This window comes from Gadus morhua, chromosome 8, assembly GCF_902167405.1.
Source record: "Gadus morhua chromosome 8, gadMor3.0, whole genome shotgun sequence".
NCBI classification, from domain to species: Eukaryota; Metazoa; Chordata; class Actinopteri; order Gadiformes; family Gadidae; genus Gadus; species Gadus morhua.
In genome coordinates this window covers 6,703,828-6,720,616 of record NC_044055.1, presented here as the reverse complement: position 1 = coordinate 6,720,616, position 16,789 = coordinate 6,703,828, and the positions used below count along the sequence as shown (strand labels likewise).

At 44.2% G+C, this 16,789-nt stretch overlaps 3 protein-coding genes across 3 annotated transcripts in view; all 3 read left to right on the top strand.

Moving 5' to 3' along the window:
• The first annotated feature begins 1,094 nt into the window (after nucleotides 1-1,094).
• LOC115548454 (THAP domain-containing protein 4-like) lies at nucleotides 1,095-3,770 on the top strand. The gene is made up of 5 exons (XM_030363103.1): nucleotides 1,095-1,237; nucleotides 1,692-1,845; nucleotides 2,259-2,368; nucleotides 2,893-2,996; nucleotides 3,288-3,770. Exons 1-5 carry the CDS (start codon nucleotides 1,204-1,206, stop codon nucleotides 3,402-3,404), a joined length of 519 nt encoding a protein of 172 aa, XP_030218963.1. The 5' UTR covers nucleotides 1,095-1,203; the 3' UTR covers nucleotides 3,405-3,770.
• A 3,933-nt stretch (nucleotides 3,771-7,703) lies between these two features.
• LOC115548441 (ras-related protein Rab-6B) lies at nucleotides 7,704-13,592 on the top strand. Its single transcript, XM_030363091.1, has 8 exons — nucleotides 7,704-7,932; nucleotides 9,700-9,758; nucleotides 10,655-10,708; nucleotides 11,233-11,338; nucleotides 11,972-12,083; nucleotides 12,234-12,327; nucleotides 12,498-12,564; nucleotides 13,410-13,592. The coding sequence occupies exons 1-8, from the start codon at nucleotides 7,863-7,865 to the stop codon at nucleotides 13,472-13,474; spliced, it is 627 nt and encodes a 208-aa protein (XP_030218951.1). The 5' UTR covers nucleotides 7,704-7,862; the 3' UTR covers nucleotides 13,475-13,592.
• A 2,403-nt stretch (nucleotides 13,593-15,995) lies between these two features.
• Nucleotides 15,996-16,789, top strand: part of aire (autoimmune regulator) — a 5,301-nt gene continuing 4,507 nt past the window's right edge. The window contains exon 1 of the mRNA XM_030363383.1: nucleotides 15,996-16,142. Coding sequence (XP_030219243.1) covers nucleotides 15,996-16,142 — 147 coding nt within the window. The remainder of the gene's footprint in view (nucleotides 16,143-16,789) is intronic.

Genomic DNA, 16,789 nt, shown 5'->3' with positions numbered 1-16,789 from the left:
GTGGTTGATGACTGCTGCCACTGAACTCGATAGCTTACCACAGCAACCAACCCTTTGACTAATGGAAATTTAGAATTGCTGTAAGAACTGTAGAGGAAATTAGCTGTGTGTTGAAAAATATGTTGAAATCGAATTTATGATCAAAATAAAAATATGCAGAGCACTAGCAGTGCTTTTTTTTTTAGTAATTTTGATATTATAACAGCTGGGAATACATAATGTTGAATGAATACGGAACTGGAATACGAGACTGAATTCACATGTATTAATAACGAGTAACATTATTAAGCGGTGACTTCAGTCAGCGCTATACACTATATGAAACACGATACATGTACACACACCCACTGAATATATGACACAACTTGTATTAACAATACAATAATGACGAAGGTTGCAAGAAACGCGCTAAATTATTGGGTTGTAACCATTGCAAAAAAGCTTGCAATGGTTTATTGGATGAGTAGTTCCTCACTCGTTTGCAAAATATAATGTAGGCCTACACAGACTTGTGTACCTTTGGCCATTCTTCAGTTTTCCAAATCATCATTTGGCCCCTGATCAAACGTTTTATGGTCATGACTACCTTGATGAACGACTGGCTTGGTTCCAGGCTTAAAATTCCAGGCTTAAAAGTCAGGAACGAAGGAATGTATGTCGAAGACAACGCATTGCTATACACTATATGAAACACGATACATGTACACACACCCACAGAATATATGACACAACTTGTATTAACAATACAATAAAGACAAAGGTTATAAGATGAAAGAAATGCGCTCAATTATTGGGTTGTAACGCTTGTAACCATTGCAAAAAAGCTTGCAATGGTTTATGGGATGAGTAGTTCCTCACTCGTTTGCAAAATATAATGTAGGCCTACACAGACTTGTGTACCTTTGGCCATTCTTCAATTTTCCAAATGGTCATTTGGCCCCGGATCAAACTTTTTATGGTCATGACTACCTTCATGAACGACTGGCTTGATTCCAGGCTTAAAACTCTTTATGTAACGATTTTACGAGAAGTGGGAAAACGTATGGAAAGTTTACTTCCGGAACTAGATTTGTTCAAAAAGGGGGCGGTCACTGTTGCGCTCTATAAAAGCACGGGTTGACTGACTCCAGACGAGTCGAAGTCGGAAGTATTTGATCTTCATTGATTTTCTGCGTCAGTGCTCCTACCTGCTCCACCTTATCGATGGCTTCATTGGTGTGCCCGTTCTACCAGCCCGGTAAGAAGCCCAGCTATAAGCTACACTTCATAAGAATGACCTTTAATGTGTATGCACAAGTAGGGTTAGGGTTAGGGTTAGTGTGTTCGACGAACGCTGCAACACCCCAATTCTTTTGAAACGTTGTCGTATGAGATGTATAGCTACTATAATGCTAGGCTGCATAGTTATACAGCTAATGTGTTGGCCTTTTCGGGACCGTTCTTTAGAAACATTACCACGAGTGGTGTGGTGCATATATTTCTTTACAAACCATGTAGGTCTACGTAAGGGTCTTATTTAAATCCATGCCCTCAACCATGTTGCGCTGCAACGTTTGTTTCCCTGGTGCTGCCTGCTTGTGTCCTCGGCCTGAAATGCTGACCTCTTGTGGACATTTAGCAAGCATACGTTTGGTAAATCTATACCTCCCGAAGTGCGTGTTATATTTCTGTTGTATGTTTTCCAACATTAGCTAAACTGGACAAAGCCGTCTCTTCTCTGGATTGGCTCCTGGGTAACTGGGAATCAGTCGAGCCCGGAAAGGGGTCCTACCCCAGCCTGAAGGACTTCCGCTACACGGAGGATCTTCACTTCGCCCAAATGGGACAGCCCATCATCAACTTTATGTGCGTGTGTTTTGTGCTCATTCAAAAGCAACGCAGTAGGCCCACTGCATTTTCATAGGGTTCATTTTAGGACTTGCACAGCTGTCATAAATAATAATAATTATGTCTGCTACTTTTATGTACCAAGTCAAGTGCTCAATGGGTATTCTCTTCACACGTTAAGTCTACCCTTTATTGGCCCTGGTATATCAAAGTAGTAGACCCATAATTAGTGCTATGAGCAACACTTGCGGTTGTCCTATGACAACCATTTTTCTATTGCTCTTTTTGGTTTATTCAATTGACTGATTTTTCGTTTAATCTCTGGGCTTGTAAAAGCACAGATGACCCCATTGTAGCATAAACCATACGGAAGGGGAGTGGTGGGTAGCTATAGACGTCGGTCTAGGTTTCTGTGGCGCCTGTGTTCGCAGGTTCAATGCCTCCGATGCAGAGACGAAGAAGATGCTTCACAGGGAGTGTGGCTTCATCCGAATGCAGACGGGCACCAACCGAGTGGCGTTCATCATCGCACAGAACTCTGGTACTTCACAACGTTCCTGATTCAGAATAATTGGCTCACACGCAATAGTGCACTCCACGTCAACATCACATGGAGGGAGTTTGACACCCATCCAAATATGTGTCGACCCTCTTTTGGAAAGATGCATGCATCTGACTTTCTTTTGTCAGTAGTTTTGGGCTTAAAGGTGTGAGGGTGACAAGCCATTAACAGCTGTTTGAAAATCTGTGTTTTTAGTGGCATAACAAGTGGGCGTGTCCACCTAGCTGTATGATTGATGGATAAGCAACATTTGCTACTGTCCACTGGGTAGGCTGGCGGACTGATCTATCCAGCACAAATCTAGGTGGACACTCCCACTTGGGATGTCACTAAAAAAACAGGGAAAGGCAGCTTTTCAAACGGCTCGTAATGGCCATTCACCCACACCAGATGGCAGTATATCACCCCTTTTAATCCAAAATCTCGGCTAGGCCTCCAAGACTTGGTGAACGGTTGCTGTTGTATCTATTGTGTACATGCTTCAGCTGAGACTCTGTGTGCAGGACTGGTGGAGGTTGAGGAGGGGGAGCTGGTGGGAAAGAAGCTGAGCCTACATACACAAGCTCTGGCCAGGCCATCGTTTGCCAAGGAGCCCCACGTCAAGGAGGTATGGTCCGCAGTGTGGACTGTCTCTAACGAGCCATAAATTGACCCATGTGACTCTGGCTTGTGTCGGATGGCATTATATAGCTGCGTTTGAGCTTTCTGTATGACTCCGTCTTAAAAGAAACCTTGAACCATACCTATTCAGCTTGGCATTCTCAATCCATTCTATATATTTTTCTTCATGTTCATTGTATTAAGCCCCTTGTATTGCAATTTTTCTCAAAAGGCGATGCATAGAGTTTGATTTAATCTTACCAGTAGGGTTTCATTAATTATAAAAAAAAATCCCCAGGTCTCCAGAGTGTTCCAGCTCCAACCAGACGGGAAGCTGGAGCAGACGCTTTCCATGTCAACGGACAAGCAGCCAATGACGCAGCATCTGCACATCACCTACAGTCGCTTGGCTTGAAGCAGATTGGTTCTAAAAGGAACGCCGCCTTCTGTGTTGGTGCTAAACGAAAAAAAAAACCTGGTCTGTAATTTATGTGGCCGGTAATGGAAGATCATGCAACATTATTCCAACCTCAAAACGTTGCTTTGCACATTTGTTTATGGTTCATGACCAGGGATTAAGGAGAACAGTTCATGCACCATTGGATGGTTTGTTCATGTGTAAACATGTTTCAAGACTTCAATTCATTTTGCATGTAAATTGCATTTCGCTGTTCCCTTGGCTGCCATACGATTCAACACGTGAACAGAATGTATTTAAAGTAGTGTTTTGAATTTCTATGGTTTGGTGTTCTTGGCAATCAAATAAAATATTTGCTCAACACCTGTGGGGTTTATATGGTCCAATTTCAAGCGGTGAACTTTGGACACAAGTGCAGTCATTATTCGGGTGCTTTACGAAGTGATGAAACTCGCTGCATTGCGGATGTGGAGCTTGTTCAAAATCTGATCTTGACCTTTTCTCAAGGGAGGTATAAATGTATAAATTGACCGGAATAAAGTAGCTATGTAATCAAGCGTGAGAGCATTTAAAATGACCAAGGTGGTTCAAATACAAAAATTTCATCACTGCTCTCGGTCTGCTCTCAGATTTCCGAAAGATGAAGACAAAAAAGGGCGTGCCTCCGAGAAATGCCGCAAGAAAGCTGGGGGATCTGCGAATTTCGACTCGGATGTCTGGCGTCCGAGGATTGAGGAACAAACCATAAGTATAAGTGAGCCAATAGAGCTCGACAGTGTGATTCCGGAATTAAAAAATCAATTCATAGTCTCCTATGAATAGGCATATACATGTACAAACACACCTTCAGTCAGAAAGCAATTCTTCTCAAAAAAACAAACAAACATCACATCTGTTGTATTTTTTAGTAACGGTACGGTCCTATTTCACTACCTGAATCATTGTTGAGCTATGCTAAACTTAGACCACTAAATCTCCTAGTGAACTGATCACCGTGTCTTCTATCCTAAGACCTCAGCTGCCCTACATCGTCCACTTTGCTCTTGGCTGGCAGGGTGCTCATGGGGTTTTCGGAGACCCCTTTCAGTGAACCCCCCTGGGTTTGTTTTGGAGCTCTCTGTCTCTGTGTGGTACTCTGTATTCCACACTTCTTCATGGGCAGCCCCTAACAGAGGCCTCCAGGGGTCCATGGTGACAATACAATGATGCAAGTCAAACCACTCAGCTTTACAAGTTTGTGTGCGAGTTTGTGTGTGTCTGTGCGCGTGCGTGTGTGTCTGTGTGTGCGTGTGTACATGTGTACGCGTGTGTGTGTCCCTGGGTGTCTGTGTGTGTGTATGAGTGTGTGATACAGCCAAGACTGCTCTGTTCTACGCCACAACAAAAAGCCTTGCATGTGGATGTCAGGGTATGAACTGATATGATGGATTGGAGTGCATGTGGAGGTCTAGCGTCAACTGTGTAAGGTCAACAAAAGGTAACGCTTCTACAGAAAGCATTAAGGCCCAAAAGGCATGTTGGTGGAAGAAGGGTTGGCTCTTTCCCACATGGAGAGTGTATCGGAGGAACAGGGGCCTTGGGGAAAGGGATCTGCCCCCTCATCACCCCTCCTCCATAGGGGACACCAATCTCCCTAGGAAATAGTAAAAAGATAGTGTGAGTGTGTGCTTGTTTTTGTGTGTCCGTCAGCTATTGACACATGCTTCCTTTCAGTATATCCAAATGCCAGGGTGGATGTGACACATGTGTTCGAGAGCTTCTCTGCTCCATTGTGGCACGAACTCCTTCTCAGGCTCAATAATTGATGGCCCCTGAACTCCGAGCCTACGTCACGTCGCTTTATATAGAGTGCCCTCCTTGCCCCGCTTGGCTGAATTATAGAAGTATGTTCCCTGCCATGGTGGTGCTCCTTCAATTTACAAATTGGTATGACGTTTGGTTCGATCGCATGTCTATGCTTTGTCTTTTTGTACAAAACAGGTGATATTTATATTGATTTTGAGTCGGGCTATGCTGCAAGTCACTGCAATACACTTCTGAAACAACCTTACACTCTGAGTACGCTCTGAGTGAGAGCACAGCTTTCCTCTGATTCTGCATGACAAGATATGTATATTTAAAATAAAAATTGACTTAAAAATAGCATCGGTGCTTCTTTTTACCCGGTTCCCTGTCCCTGTGTCGGTCATACCGCTGCAGCTTGGACTGTGTGTTTGCACTGTGGAGAGGAGGACAGCGGAGAGTACTTCTTACAATGTGACACCAGCTGCAGCAAAAATTCCCAGCAAACTCCCAAAACCAAAGGGCATCTGTTAATCTTGCACAGTGCCTTTTCCCCCTTCTCTTTTATTCGTTTTTGCCCACGTTTAGTGTAAAGGAGGGTTGGGGGCGACAGTAGCTCAGGAGGTAGAGCGGGTTGACTTGCAACCAGGAGGTTGCTAGTTCAATCTCCGGCTCCTCCTCGAGTGTCGAGGTGTCCCCGAGGAAGGCACCTAACCCTAACTGCTCCCGAAGAGCTGGCTGACCGCATGTGTGCATGAATGGGGGAATGTTAGGCAATATTTTAAAGTGCTTTGACTGGTCACCGGTTAGAAAAAAGCACTGTATAACTATGGGTTGTTGGTCTGGACTCCAGCAGTGGTGTATGTTATAGCAGATCTTCTGGGCGGAGACAGCAATAGTGGCTGGGCCGGAAACCAGAAACCACACGGGGTTGAGAGGGGTTGTTTCATGCTTCGTTATGGAGCTCTTCTGCAGAAAGAAAACTAATTTGCGTAAGTGGATGAGGCTTCCAGAAGGGCAGTTTAATAAGTGTGTTTTTACAGTTGCCAGTCTACACAGTGTTGATGAGGAGCCGGTGGCAGTAGTGAGGGGACAAGATGGATGGTGATAGGGTTAGGGTTAGTGAATAGGTGAATGAAGAGAGTCATAGTGGTGACTCTCTTCACCACTATGTGGTGAGATATGTGGTGAGATATTTTCACTGAAGATATTCTCCTCTTATTCGTCTTCAGTCACACTTCATGCTGTTGTGTTTTGTCACTTCCCGCTGCACACCCCTTTCCTCCACAGAGCTATCCCTAAGCAGAGCTTTGGGAGTTGGGCTTGGATGTTCTTTGATTTAGGAGGTAAACGTCCCAGAAGTCTTTGTGATGATATTCAACCTGTCACTTACGTGATCGGATTTTCAAAACAGAGCCGTTATTTTACTCCATGAAGAGCACTCACTGTTAAAAGGAATAAGTCATGTATTAATATATATTTAAATGGCAATGGCTTTAACACACATCGAGTATTGACACTGCAGGTTTCCCTGTGGTGGAATATTTAGCACGTTATTTTCATAAACAACACATTTACAAAAACGACACATTCAAAACATATATATATTTTCATCAATGTTGTAATCCACACTTTATTATTGTTTTCATGCTGAAAAGGACAATTTCCTGCACTGTCATTGTTTGGATTCATGTTTAACTCCTGCAGCCTGTGAGGGGAAATACAGCTTGTGTTCCTAAAATACGTAACAGAGGGTCAACCCATAGATGTAGCCCGTAGACAAGGACAAACTCCGACATGAGTCCAATTAACATGTTTAACCAAAAGCTTCTCGGCCGTATTGCTGCCGAGCCGTCATCACGTCATTTTATTCGCTTCTACGGCACACACGGGCTGTCTGGCTGTGGCGTCGATACTGTTGCTTGCAGCTCACAGATTTATCCAGGACGTCAACATTGAACTCACCAAGGAGGGACAAGAGTCCCATAAATTACATGGAAATAATATACTCATAAAGTGATATCCACATTCTATTAGGATATTGTTTCACGTTTACATGTGAATGGCGAGTGAGCAAATAAACATTTGTACTTAAAAGTAGCGGTTGGGGTATGTTTCTGGACGTGTAGGCCTATATTATATGGTAGGCTTTGTAAGATTGTTTCTGTTGCTTTGTATCTTTTAGAATAAATACCTGGGAACAAAAGTGTGTTTACTATTTTAAGATAAGATAGGCCTAAGATACAAAGACTTTATTAATCTTCTTTATTCAAATATTCATGATTTTTTAGTAAAAATAAATACATCAGAAATACAGAAATAGCCTACACCAATAAGATAAAATAACAAGGAATACTAAACGGCCAAAAAACAGCAGATCACACCCATACATTTTTAGTAACCCATTAAACTCAATATTCGATTAGCAATTCGAATAAAAACCTATTTCTACGTGATGGGGAGGAAAACGAACAGAAAGGTAAGGGAATGAAATAGTTGAGGTCGTGCTGCGCATGCGTACTAGCTACCGAAACTGACAGGGCGATGCTGAGCTGCATTCCCATCGTTATACGAGGCGAGGAGGACGTATCCCCAGGACGTTAACAGCGCCAGAACCCCACAAAATCCAGGAACATTGTAAAATAACCGCAGGAGAACTCAATCACTACCATCATGTCGGCTGGAGGTGACTTGGGGAACCCTCTGAGGAAATTTAAGCTGGTGTTTCTAGGAGAGCAGAGCGGTGAGTCGTGCCTCCAACATGCACCGCTTCTTGGGGGGGGGGGGGGGGGGGGGGGAGGTTGGTTGTCATATCAAGGCAAACAGGCGTATCTTCAAGGCCGATGCCTCCGATCCTTGTTGGTTTTAAAGTTTAAGGTTGATCCTGATATCGTTGCCCTGATTCCACACGTTTCTACCCCGCGTGTGCGGTTGGCCCATTCTGCTTGCGGCGAACGGTATTAGCCAAGGGGGGGGGGGGGGGGGGGGGGGGGGGGGGGAAGCTTAATGCAACCGGAAAACACCCCACACGAGCCCCGATCCCACTAACAGTAAAGCACCCCAACATTGGATGCGACAATAAGGTTGCACAGCATCCTCCCTTTTTGTTCTGATATGTGCGGTCCGTTATGGATGCAAACACTGAATCCGATTGTTTGGTTGCTGCCTGCTGCAGTGGCCGACAAAAATAACTAGAAATTTCATAAAAGATGATTAACGTCAGGTTTTCAGCATTCACATCGTATATCACAGTGCATGCCCTAGATGCCATCGTGAGTTTTTTCTGCTGGTTTTTGGGGGAGAGATGGAGAAACGCTCCCCATGTCAGGTCGGGACACACCCTGGTTGGCCGTGTCTGGAGCATCCTTGAAGCTCGCTGCTGCTCGATGCCGTCATTTGGCGGCTGGGCAGCGATAAGAAACACAAAAATTTTATTAAAATGATGTCCCAGCAGTAGATTCGCATGTTTGACATGTCACCTTTTTTGTTAGTTGTTTGGCATGAATTCAAAACAACTGATTTCGGGTGAGCAGTGATAAAACGCACCCTGAATACGTAGTCGGACATCTATACGAGGCCTACATATAATGTCCTCCAAATTAATGAATGGAAATAACAGTCCATGTATGGTGTGTGTCCGTGTGTGTGTGTGTGTTTGTGTATGTGTGTGTGTTTGTGTGTCTATGTGTGTCTGTGTGTGGTTGTATGTGTATGTGTGTATCTGTGGATGGTGTATGTGTGTGCGTGTGTGACTTTGAATGTGTGTGTGTGCGTGTGCGCGCGCGCGTGTGTGTGTGTGTGTGTGTGTGTGTGTGTGTGTGTGTGTGTGTGTGTGTGTGTGTGTGTGTGTGTGCGTGTGTGAGCCTGCATGCGCGCACATGCGTGTGTGAGTGGGCCGCCGTCACTGCCCTAGACTCCACTACAACATGGACTCCACAGACCGCATCGACCGGCACAAACCATGTATTCGCCCCACACACACCTTCCACGTACACCGTCCCCCACCCCCGGCCCGGTGGACGCTGCTGCAATGGTGCTCTCCGTGGTGCTGAAACCAGAGGGAGCCCTCGCCCAGCCACCACGGCCATTGGCAGCTCTCAACCCGGCCGCTGTCTGCTGCTGACACCCAGCACAGCGGTCTCTTACTCAACCACATCTTTGGTGATGTTGTATAAAATGGCTGGCCGGTTGCATGGCACCCAGGTGGATGCTCGTCCTATGCTAGCCCGCTACATCACCTTGGTTGGAAGACACAGGTCACTGCATGACGAGGATACCGTACAACTCGATTGAATAACTCATCACAATGGGGGTTATGGATAAGGCAACGTGGTTATGGTGAATTGAGTGTCCTAAGGATGTCATAAGGTGGGCAAAGGTTGGGGTTGATGTTCTATTGCATTTATTGTCAGAGTTGTGTTTTGTCTTATCATCCTGTGTGTGTGTGTGTGTGTGTGTGTTTGTGCGTGCGTGTGTGTGTGTGTGTGTGCGTGTGTGTGTTGTGTTGCAGTGGGGAAGACCTCTCTGATCACCAGGTTCATGTATGACAGCTTTGACAACACGTATCAGGTGAGCCCATGAGGTAGATTTGTATTGATTAGTCCAATCAGGGCACAGGATTACGGCCTCGGACACAATTTCTCTTTGAGGAATATACCTCCATAAAATGTGTGACTCATGTTTCTCCTTAGAAGATTTAATGGAGATAGATAGATCAAATTCGACATCCTAGTAAACGCATGTTTCTATAGGTATGCCTTGGGTGTGTTCGGTACATTAGATAGCAGAGCAACATTGAATGCACTCAACAGATTTGATTGATTTGGTGTCCGTTTGCAGCGGGCCAGATAAAACGTCTGTGGAGAGCTAGCTAGCTGCACTGTAGGTCAGACACATTCTGCATACGGGTAGGCCAGGGAATATACAGTACATTCACATGTAAACGTGAAACCATATCCTCATAGAATGTGGATATCACTTTATGAGTATATTATTCCATGTGATTTATGAGACTCTTGTCCCTCCCTGGTGAGTTCAATGTTGAGTCCTACAGTATACAAGTAATCTGTCATTCCCATATCCATTAAGGTATGTGAAATATTCAGTGATTGACTGTGCATGCAGTAAAATCGAAATGACTTTTGCTCTTCAAGCTTATTGAATTTCAGTGTTTAGGTCTTACACTTAGATGATTCACTTCTGATTCAGTAGAGAGCTGCTCTTTGCTGTAATTTTCTATTTGTTCTCCTGTGTCGTTGTATTTGCGCTCGTGTTGTGTTGTATTTGTGCTCATGTTCTGTTGTATTTGTGCTCATGTTGTGTGGTATTGCTGCTTGTTTTGTGTTGTATTTTTGCTCATGTTGTGTTGTATTTCTGCTTGTGTTGTATTTCGGCTCATGTCGTGTGGTACTTCTGCTCTTGTTGTGTTGTATTTCTGCTCATGTTGTGTTGTATCTCTGCCACAGGCCACAATTGGTATTGACTTCTTATCGAAGACGATGTACCTGGAGGACCGAACAGTAAGGAACCTTGTTTGACCTTTCCCAAGAACACATGTTTACACAGATGTTTAGACTCCTAAATGTATGCATCTTCAGCACCAACCTGAACTGTACTTCTGATAATCGGATGATGTAATCAATTGGTAGTTATATTAAAACTGGGAAATATTCGGACATATCAAGCAATCATTTTACTAGTTAAAATGCTGCATTAGTCATTTTGAAGTAGATTAAGATCAGGGCAGCCACTAGATGTGTGCATATGTGTGTGTGTGTGTGTGTGTGTTTGTGTGCGTGTATGCGTGTGTGTGTATGTTTGCGTGTGTGTGCGTATGTTGTGTGAGCCTGCGTGTTTGTGCGTGTATGTGTGTGTGTGAGCCTGCGTGTTTGTGTGTGTGTGTGCATGCCTCTGAGTGTGTGTGCGTGTACATGTTGTGTGAGCCTGTGTGTGTGTGTGTGTGTGTGTGTGTGTGTGTGTGTGTGTGTGTGTGTGTGTGTGTGTGTGTGTGTGTGTGTGTGTGTGTGTGTGTGTGTGCGTGTAGGTAAGGCTGCAGCTGTGGGATACTGCAGGACAGGAACGGTTCAGGAGCCTCATCCCGAGCTACATCCGAGACTCAACAGTGGCTGTGGTCGTGTACGACATCACCAGTGAGTCTGTCTATCTGTCTCTCTCTCTGTCCCACTGTCTGTCTGTCTGTCTCTCTTTGCCTCCGTCTCTCTCTCTCTCTCTCTCTCTCTCTCTCTCTCTCTCTCTCTCTCTCTCTCTCTCTCTCTCTCTCTCTCTCTCTATCTATCCATCTATCAACTCTATTTCTCTATCTATATCAATCTGTCTGTCTGTCTGCCTGCCTGTCCGTCTGTCTCTCTCTCCGTCTCTCTATCCGTCTCCCTTTCTCTTCGTCTTTCTCTCTCACACTCTCTCCATCCATTAATCTCTCTATTTCTCTATCTCTATCTATCTGTCTGCCTATTATATTATATGCTATCAATATTTTGGTCTGTCTATTCTATTCTATTCCATTCCATTCTGTTATATCTATCTGTCTGTCTGTCTTTTAATCTATCTTTCAATCTCTCTCCCTCCCCTCTGTCTGTCTGTCTGTCTGTCTGTCTGTCTGTCTGTCTGTCTGTCTGTCTGTCTGTCTGTCTGTCTGTCTGTCTGTCTGTCTGTCTGTCTGTCTGTCTGTCTGTCTGTCTGTCTCTGTCTCTCTCATAACCCTGCTACATATCGATCTTATCTCTCTGTCTGTACGTCTGTCTAACCTGTCTTCTCCTCTCCAGACGTGAACTCCTTCCGGCAGACCTTTAAATGGATCGACGACGTGAGGACTGAGAGGGGCTCTGACGTCATCATCATGCTGGTGGGCAACAAGACAGATCTGGAGGAGAAGAGGTGCGGCCGGTCATCTGTCATCGATTGCTCATGTCTGTTCCCTGTCCACACTCACAATGTGTGCATGCATACTGTATGTGCGGGGTTTCTTTCATGAAAGGGTGAGGGGGGTTTTGAGCGTTACAGTCTGTGCCCTGGTCTCCTATGCAGGCAGATCACCATCGAGGAGGGGGAGCAGAGAGCGAAAGAACTCAAAGTCATGTTCATTGAGACCAGCGCAAAGACAGGCTGCAATGTAAAACAGGTGCGGGCCCGTCCTTGCTTCAGCACCGTGTTTCGGTTTTTATTTACTTCTGAGGATAAAATGCAAGTAGGTTTGATTTATTGTTGGTTAAATGTTGCCCTTCCCCCGGCCTCATGCGTTGTTTTCTTGTTTATTTCCATCATCGACCCGGGGCCTCGGTCCGCCTGTAGCTGTTTCGCCGCGTTGCTGCCGCCCTACCTGGAATGGAAAGCTTGGACGATGCCAACCCCGAAGGCAGTATCCTTTATCAGCCAGACTCAAAGTGCGGACGGCCATGGCTGCCAAACACACAAGAGAGAGGGGGGAGAGGGACGTGAGAGATAGAGGGAGAGAGAGGGAGAGAGAGGGAGAGAGAGGGAGAGAGAGGGAAAGAGAGGGAGAGAAGCACATTTAATCTCATCGTTGCTTCTGGCTCCAATACTAAGAAGGAGCCCAGCTCGCCATTATCCTTCTTGTTCTGAAATACACGGAACCTTTTTACTGAGTCAGTATGACACGACCAGCATGTGAGTGGGGGCTGCAGGTATGGTAACAGCACCATCTAGTGGCGTACCTCAGAGGTGATCGCTGGTTGGGAGCTCGGATGTACTAGTTCCCTTTATGTGGGGCTGGGTCTCCAGACAGCTTCTCCAATATTAATGACTTACGTTTGGACTCACTATGATGAGATGAAACTGGACATTTAAAAAATCAATGTGGCACTAGTAGCTCATAATTGTGACTTAACTACGTTATCTGCAATCTAGCCTATACAGCAAACAATCCATATTTACACTCAGTAAGTGTATATTGTATGCAAACTGATTAGCAAGCTATGATACAGTTATACATCCATATTTATAAAGGAACATACCAAATGGGTACATCGATCATATGCTGCTGCATGTGAGACGTGACAATATGAAATACACTGGGACACCAACTCAAATCCTTAATTATTCATGTTTTGTGATGTGATGATATGGATTCTGGATATGGGCCTTCATAGAGCGTCTAATCTAACAGTTCAAAAAACATCTGTAATGCGTCTATGAGACAAACAATTGTACCTATTTTTTTTCCTTAACTCTTCTGTTCTCCAGTGATTGACATCAAGCTGGACAAACCAGCAGAGCCGACCGTCCCCGAGGGCGGGTGCTCATGTTAGTGCAGAGCTGCTGATTGCACAGCTCCCCCTCACACCATAGGCTTGTTGTGTTGCTTACTACTGGTTAGCTGCCAGTCAAATTCTCTAATTGGATATGGGATCCGGGCCTTGTGTCTGATTGGAAAAAAAATCTCACTTTATCTTTCAGTCTTGTTCAGTTGTAAAATATTGTATACTTTGTCAATATGTAAGTGCTGGAAAGAAAAACAGGGGAAAGATTCATTGAACTAAAACAAAAACAACAACAAACTAAGAGTTTTGGCTGATGAAAAGGGGATACAAATAGGAGTTCTTTTCGCCATTATGTTTTGTATTTTTTTATATATAAAAAAGGTAAAGCACCAAAAATGATGCCTCACCATAAAAGGAGAAATATTCGGGTTAAGCCATTTTTCCAAGATGGCCGACGACCACATCTGAATGTCTGCAGCACGCATGCACACCGATCTGATCTACGACCTCTCCACCTCCAGAGTATCTCTCCCTCTCTCTACCCTGATCTGATCTGTGACCTTCCCGCTTCCAGAGTCCGTCTCTCTCTACCCTGGGAAGGAAAGGGTTGGCAGAATGTATCAGAGAATGTTCCAGAGCCTTTGGAGGCCTACCCCCCCCCCCCCCCCCCCCCCCCCCTCCCCCCACGAGATTCAAATTACAGTTGGTTCCACCGAACAGTAGCAGTGAAGATATAGTGACACTATATATATATATGGGTTTAACTTTTATACGACAAACTAGTCTGTGGTCAAAGAAGAGTAACAATAATAGTAAGAAAAAGAAAAAGAAAAAAAAAGGATGACTTAATATCACACACTTATTTCAGTTTTCCCACTATCCCCACACCTGCTCCCAGTCGATCCACTACCCCCTACCCCCCCACCACCGCCCTGTTCCCGTAACACATTACTGAAGATCCACTGTAATGCACTGCACTGTATATAATAATGTAATATGTATGTTGTGAACGTCCCTCTGTAGAAGTGGTCCTTGTTCACCAGTATGAATAATGTAATAATGTTTAATGATTAATAAATGACAGATTAAAGGGCTTCACTCTCCTAACCATCAACACTAAGTGGGACCAAAATGGTAGATTATTTGAGTGCTCATCCTTTTTATTTTTCATCCGACTAATGTGGCTTCAAAGCTTACCTAAACATTTTTTTATTCCACATACGGAATGGTTCATTCCCAGAAGAGGTGTTGCAAGAACTTCCATCAAAGGTTTAGAAACCAGTGCATAATTTATTGCATGTGATGTATCAGCGAGTTCTTAAAATGATACAGCTCCTAATATTAACGTTGGCTATGATCTCCAACATGAACCGTGTCCTGGTTTACTCACTGGGGTTCAGCGTCTTTAACGTGTGTGTCGGTTCCCTGGTGGACCCGAACGGACCGGTGATTAAGATATTAGCTACACCTGTGTTTGTTCAGACAAGAGGTAATAGCCTCCCTGCCTCGAAGGAGGTGATTCGTTTTGCAGCAAAAAAACAAACGATGCAAACAAAATCACAGGTAGGGCCATAGAATGCCAGAGTGTCTTATTTAATGCTAATCTTATCCAAGATTTTCTGTCTGGGAATTGCTTAAGTAAATCTTAACTCAGAACTTTTAATTAAAAGACTTTTAGGCTGAAAATACATTACGCATTATGTTTTGACAGAAAGATCTGTTTAATTGTTATACAAGATATTCACAATGTGATTTATTATAAGTGTAATATTTATGTATACATATACACAGCAGTTGAAAGGGCGAGCAGTAAATCTGACTGGAGTTTCGGGGAAGTTGGCGTGGAAAGCACCTCTGAAAGGAAAACCTTGGAGGCTATTCTTGGTCGAGCAACTTAACCAATTAACTCAGAAGTCATCTATCATGACTGGTATTCCCCCAGACGGACAGACTGTGTGTGTGTGTGTGTGTGTGTGTGTGTGTGTGTGTGTGTGTGTGTGTGTGTGTGTGTGTGTGTGTGTGTGTGTGTGTGTGTGTGTGTGTGTGTGTGTGTGCAGGTAAGGCTGTGTGAAATTATCAGGAATATTTCAGTGAAAATATTACTTTTTATTCCTATCGATGTTTTAATAGCCTGAAATGTTAAGGGAATTGTGTCTGTGTGTATGGGTGTGTGTGTGTGTGTATGTCTTTGTGTGCGCATTTATAACACTTGATCGCATGCAATTCCAAAGACTCGACTAGATGGATGCAAACTATTTCAGATATTTGACTCTTTTCTCTAAAACACCACCTTCCTTTTATAAAAAGACACACCTCCTCACAGGCAACATTGACACATCTCAAACCTCCCTGTTACTCCCTCACACGTTCAGGGTGTAAAAGGGTGGACACGTCCAACTCATCAAAACCAGGATCCCCGTTCTTCTTGTCCACACAACACTAAACGTCCATCAGGCTTAGTGTATGGATGCACCAACAGACCTGCATACACCGAAAAAAGACTCAGGGTAACATGTTCATGCTTCAGATTTACGGGGACTCAGATATCTACACACAGAGTTAGAGTAACATGTCCAGGGTTGAGATTTATGGGACCACCGACCTTCGCACTCGGCTGAGAGAGCTGCGCACCGACATCGCCATGGCCGTAGACGACCCCTTCCCCCTGGTGCACGGCCTGGCTGATAGAAACATCATCACTGACCAGCTGCTCAAGGTAAGAGGATAGGAGCTCATCCATCACACAACACCGACCAGAAGAGGCTAACGTAGCGTCGACGGTCATGCTACAACCTTTTGGTTGCAATACAATATTTTCATTTATTTGACATGCTATAATCAGATCATCATTTGACCTTAATAGTAAAACGAATCCAATTTGAAACTATGTCAGTCAAGGATTGATATCATAAGCACCTGTGTTTACGTTTAGTTGCCAGTGTGCTCTTGTGAAGGTCATTGTTTGATGGGATATTATACAAGCAATAATAGGTTGTGTACATCTTCATGTTCTGTACCTGTACAGTACAGAACAACCTTTGTCCCCACAGCCATCAGACTACACAACAACTCAGGCAAGGGTAGTGGCCCATCATGACTCTTTCTGTCTCTCTCTCCCTCAACCCAGCCCCCACACACACTGGACAGTGTGGAATTGCGTAATATTTATTTATTTATGTCTACCACTGGCTGTTTTTTAAATGCAATTTCAATTGTGTGCAATATTGCTCACTTTTATTTACTTTTTTGATTGACTTTTACCGGTTGTCCATTTCGTTACCATCTGTCGACTACCTTTGTGAGCTACTGGAAACCTGAGTTCCCCAAGGGGATGAATAAAATATCCATCTATCAATCCACGGG

Bases quoted from the DNA above. Each gene is read 5' to 3' on its own strand.
- LOC115548441 (XM_030363091.1), top strand. From the start codon at position 7,863: ATGTCGGCTGGAGGTGACTTGGGGAACCCTCTGAGGAAATTTAAGCTG. The intron at 7,933-9,699 runs GTGAGTCGTGCC...GTTGTGTTGCAG, and splicing joins GTTTCTAGGAGAGCAGAGCG to TGGGGAAGACCTCTCTGATC. The intron at 10,709-11,232 runs GTAAGGAACCTT...GTGTGCGTGTAG, and splicing joins TGTACCTGGAGGACCGAACA to GTAAGGCTGCAGCTGTGGGA.
- LOC115548454 (XM_030363103.1), top strand. From the start codon at position 1,204: ATGGCTTCATTGGTGTGCCCGTTCTACCAGCCCG. The intron at 2,369-2,892 runs GTACTTCACAAC...CTCTGTGTGCAG, and splicing joins CATCATCGCACAGAACTCTG to GACTGGTGGAGGTTGAGGAG. The intron at 2,997-3,287 runs GTATGGTCCGCA...AAAAATCCCCAG, and splicing joins AGGAGCCCCACGTCAAGGAG to GTCTCCAGAGTGTTCCAGCT.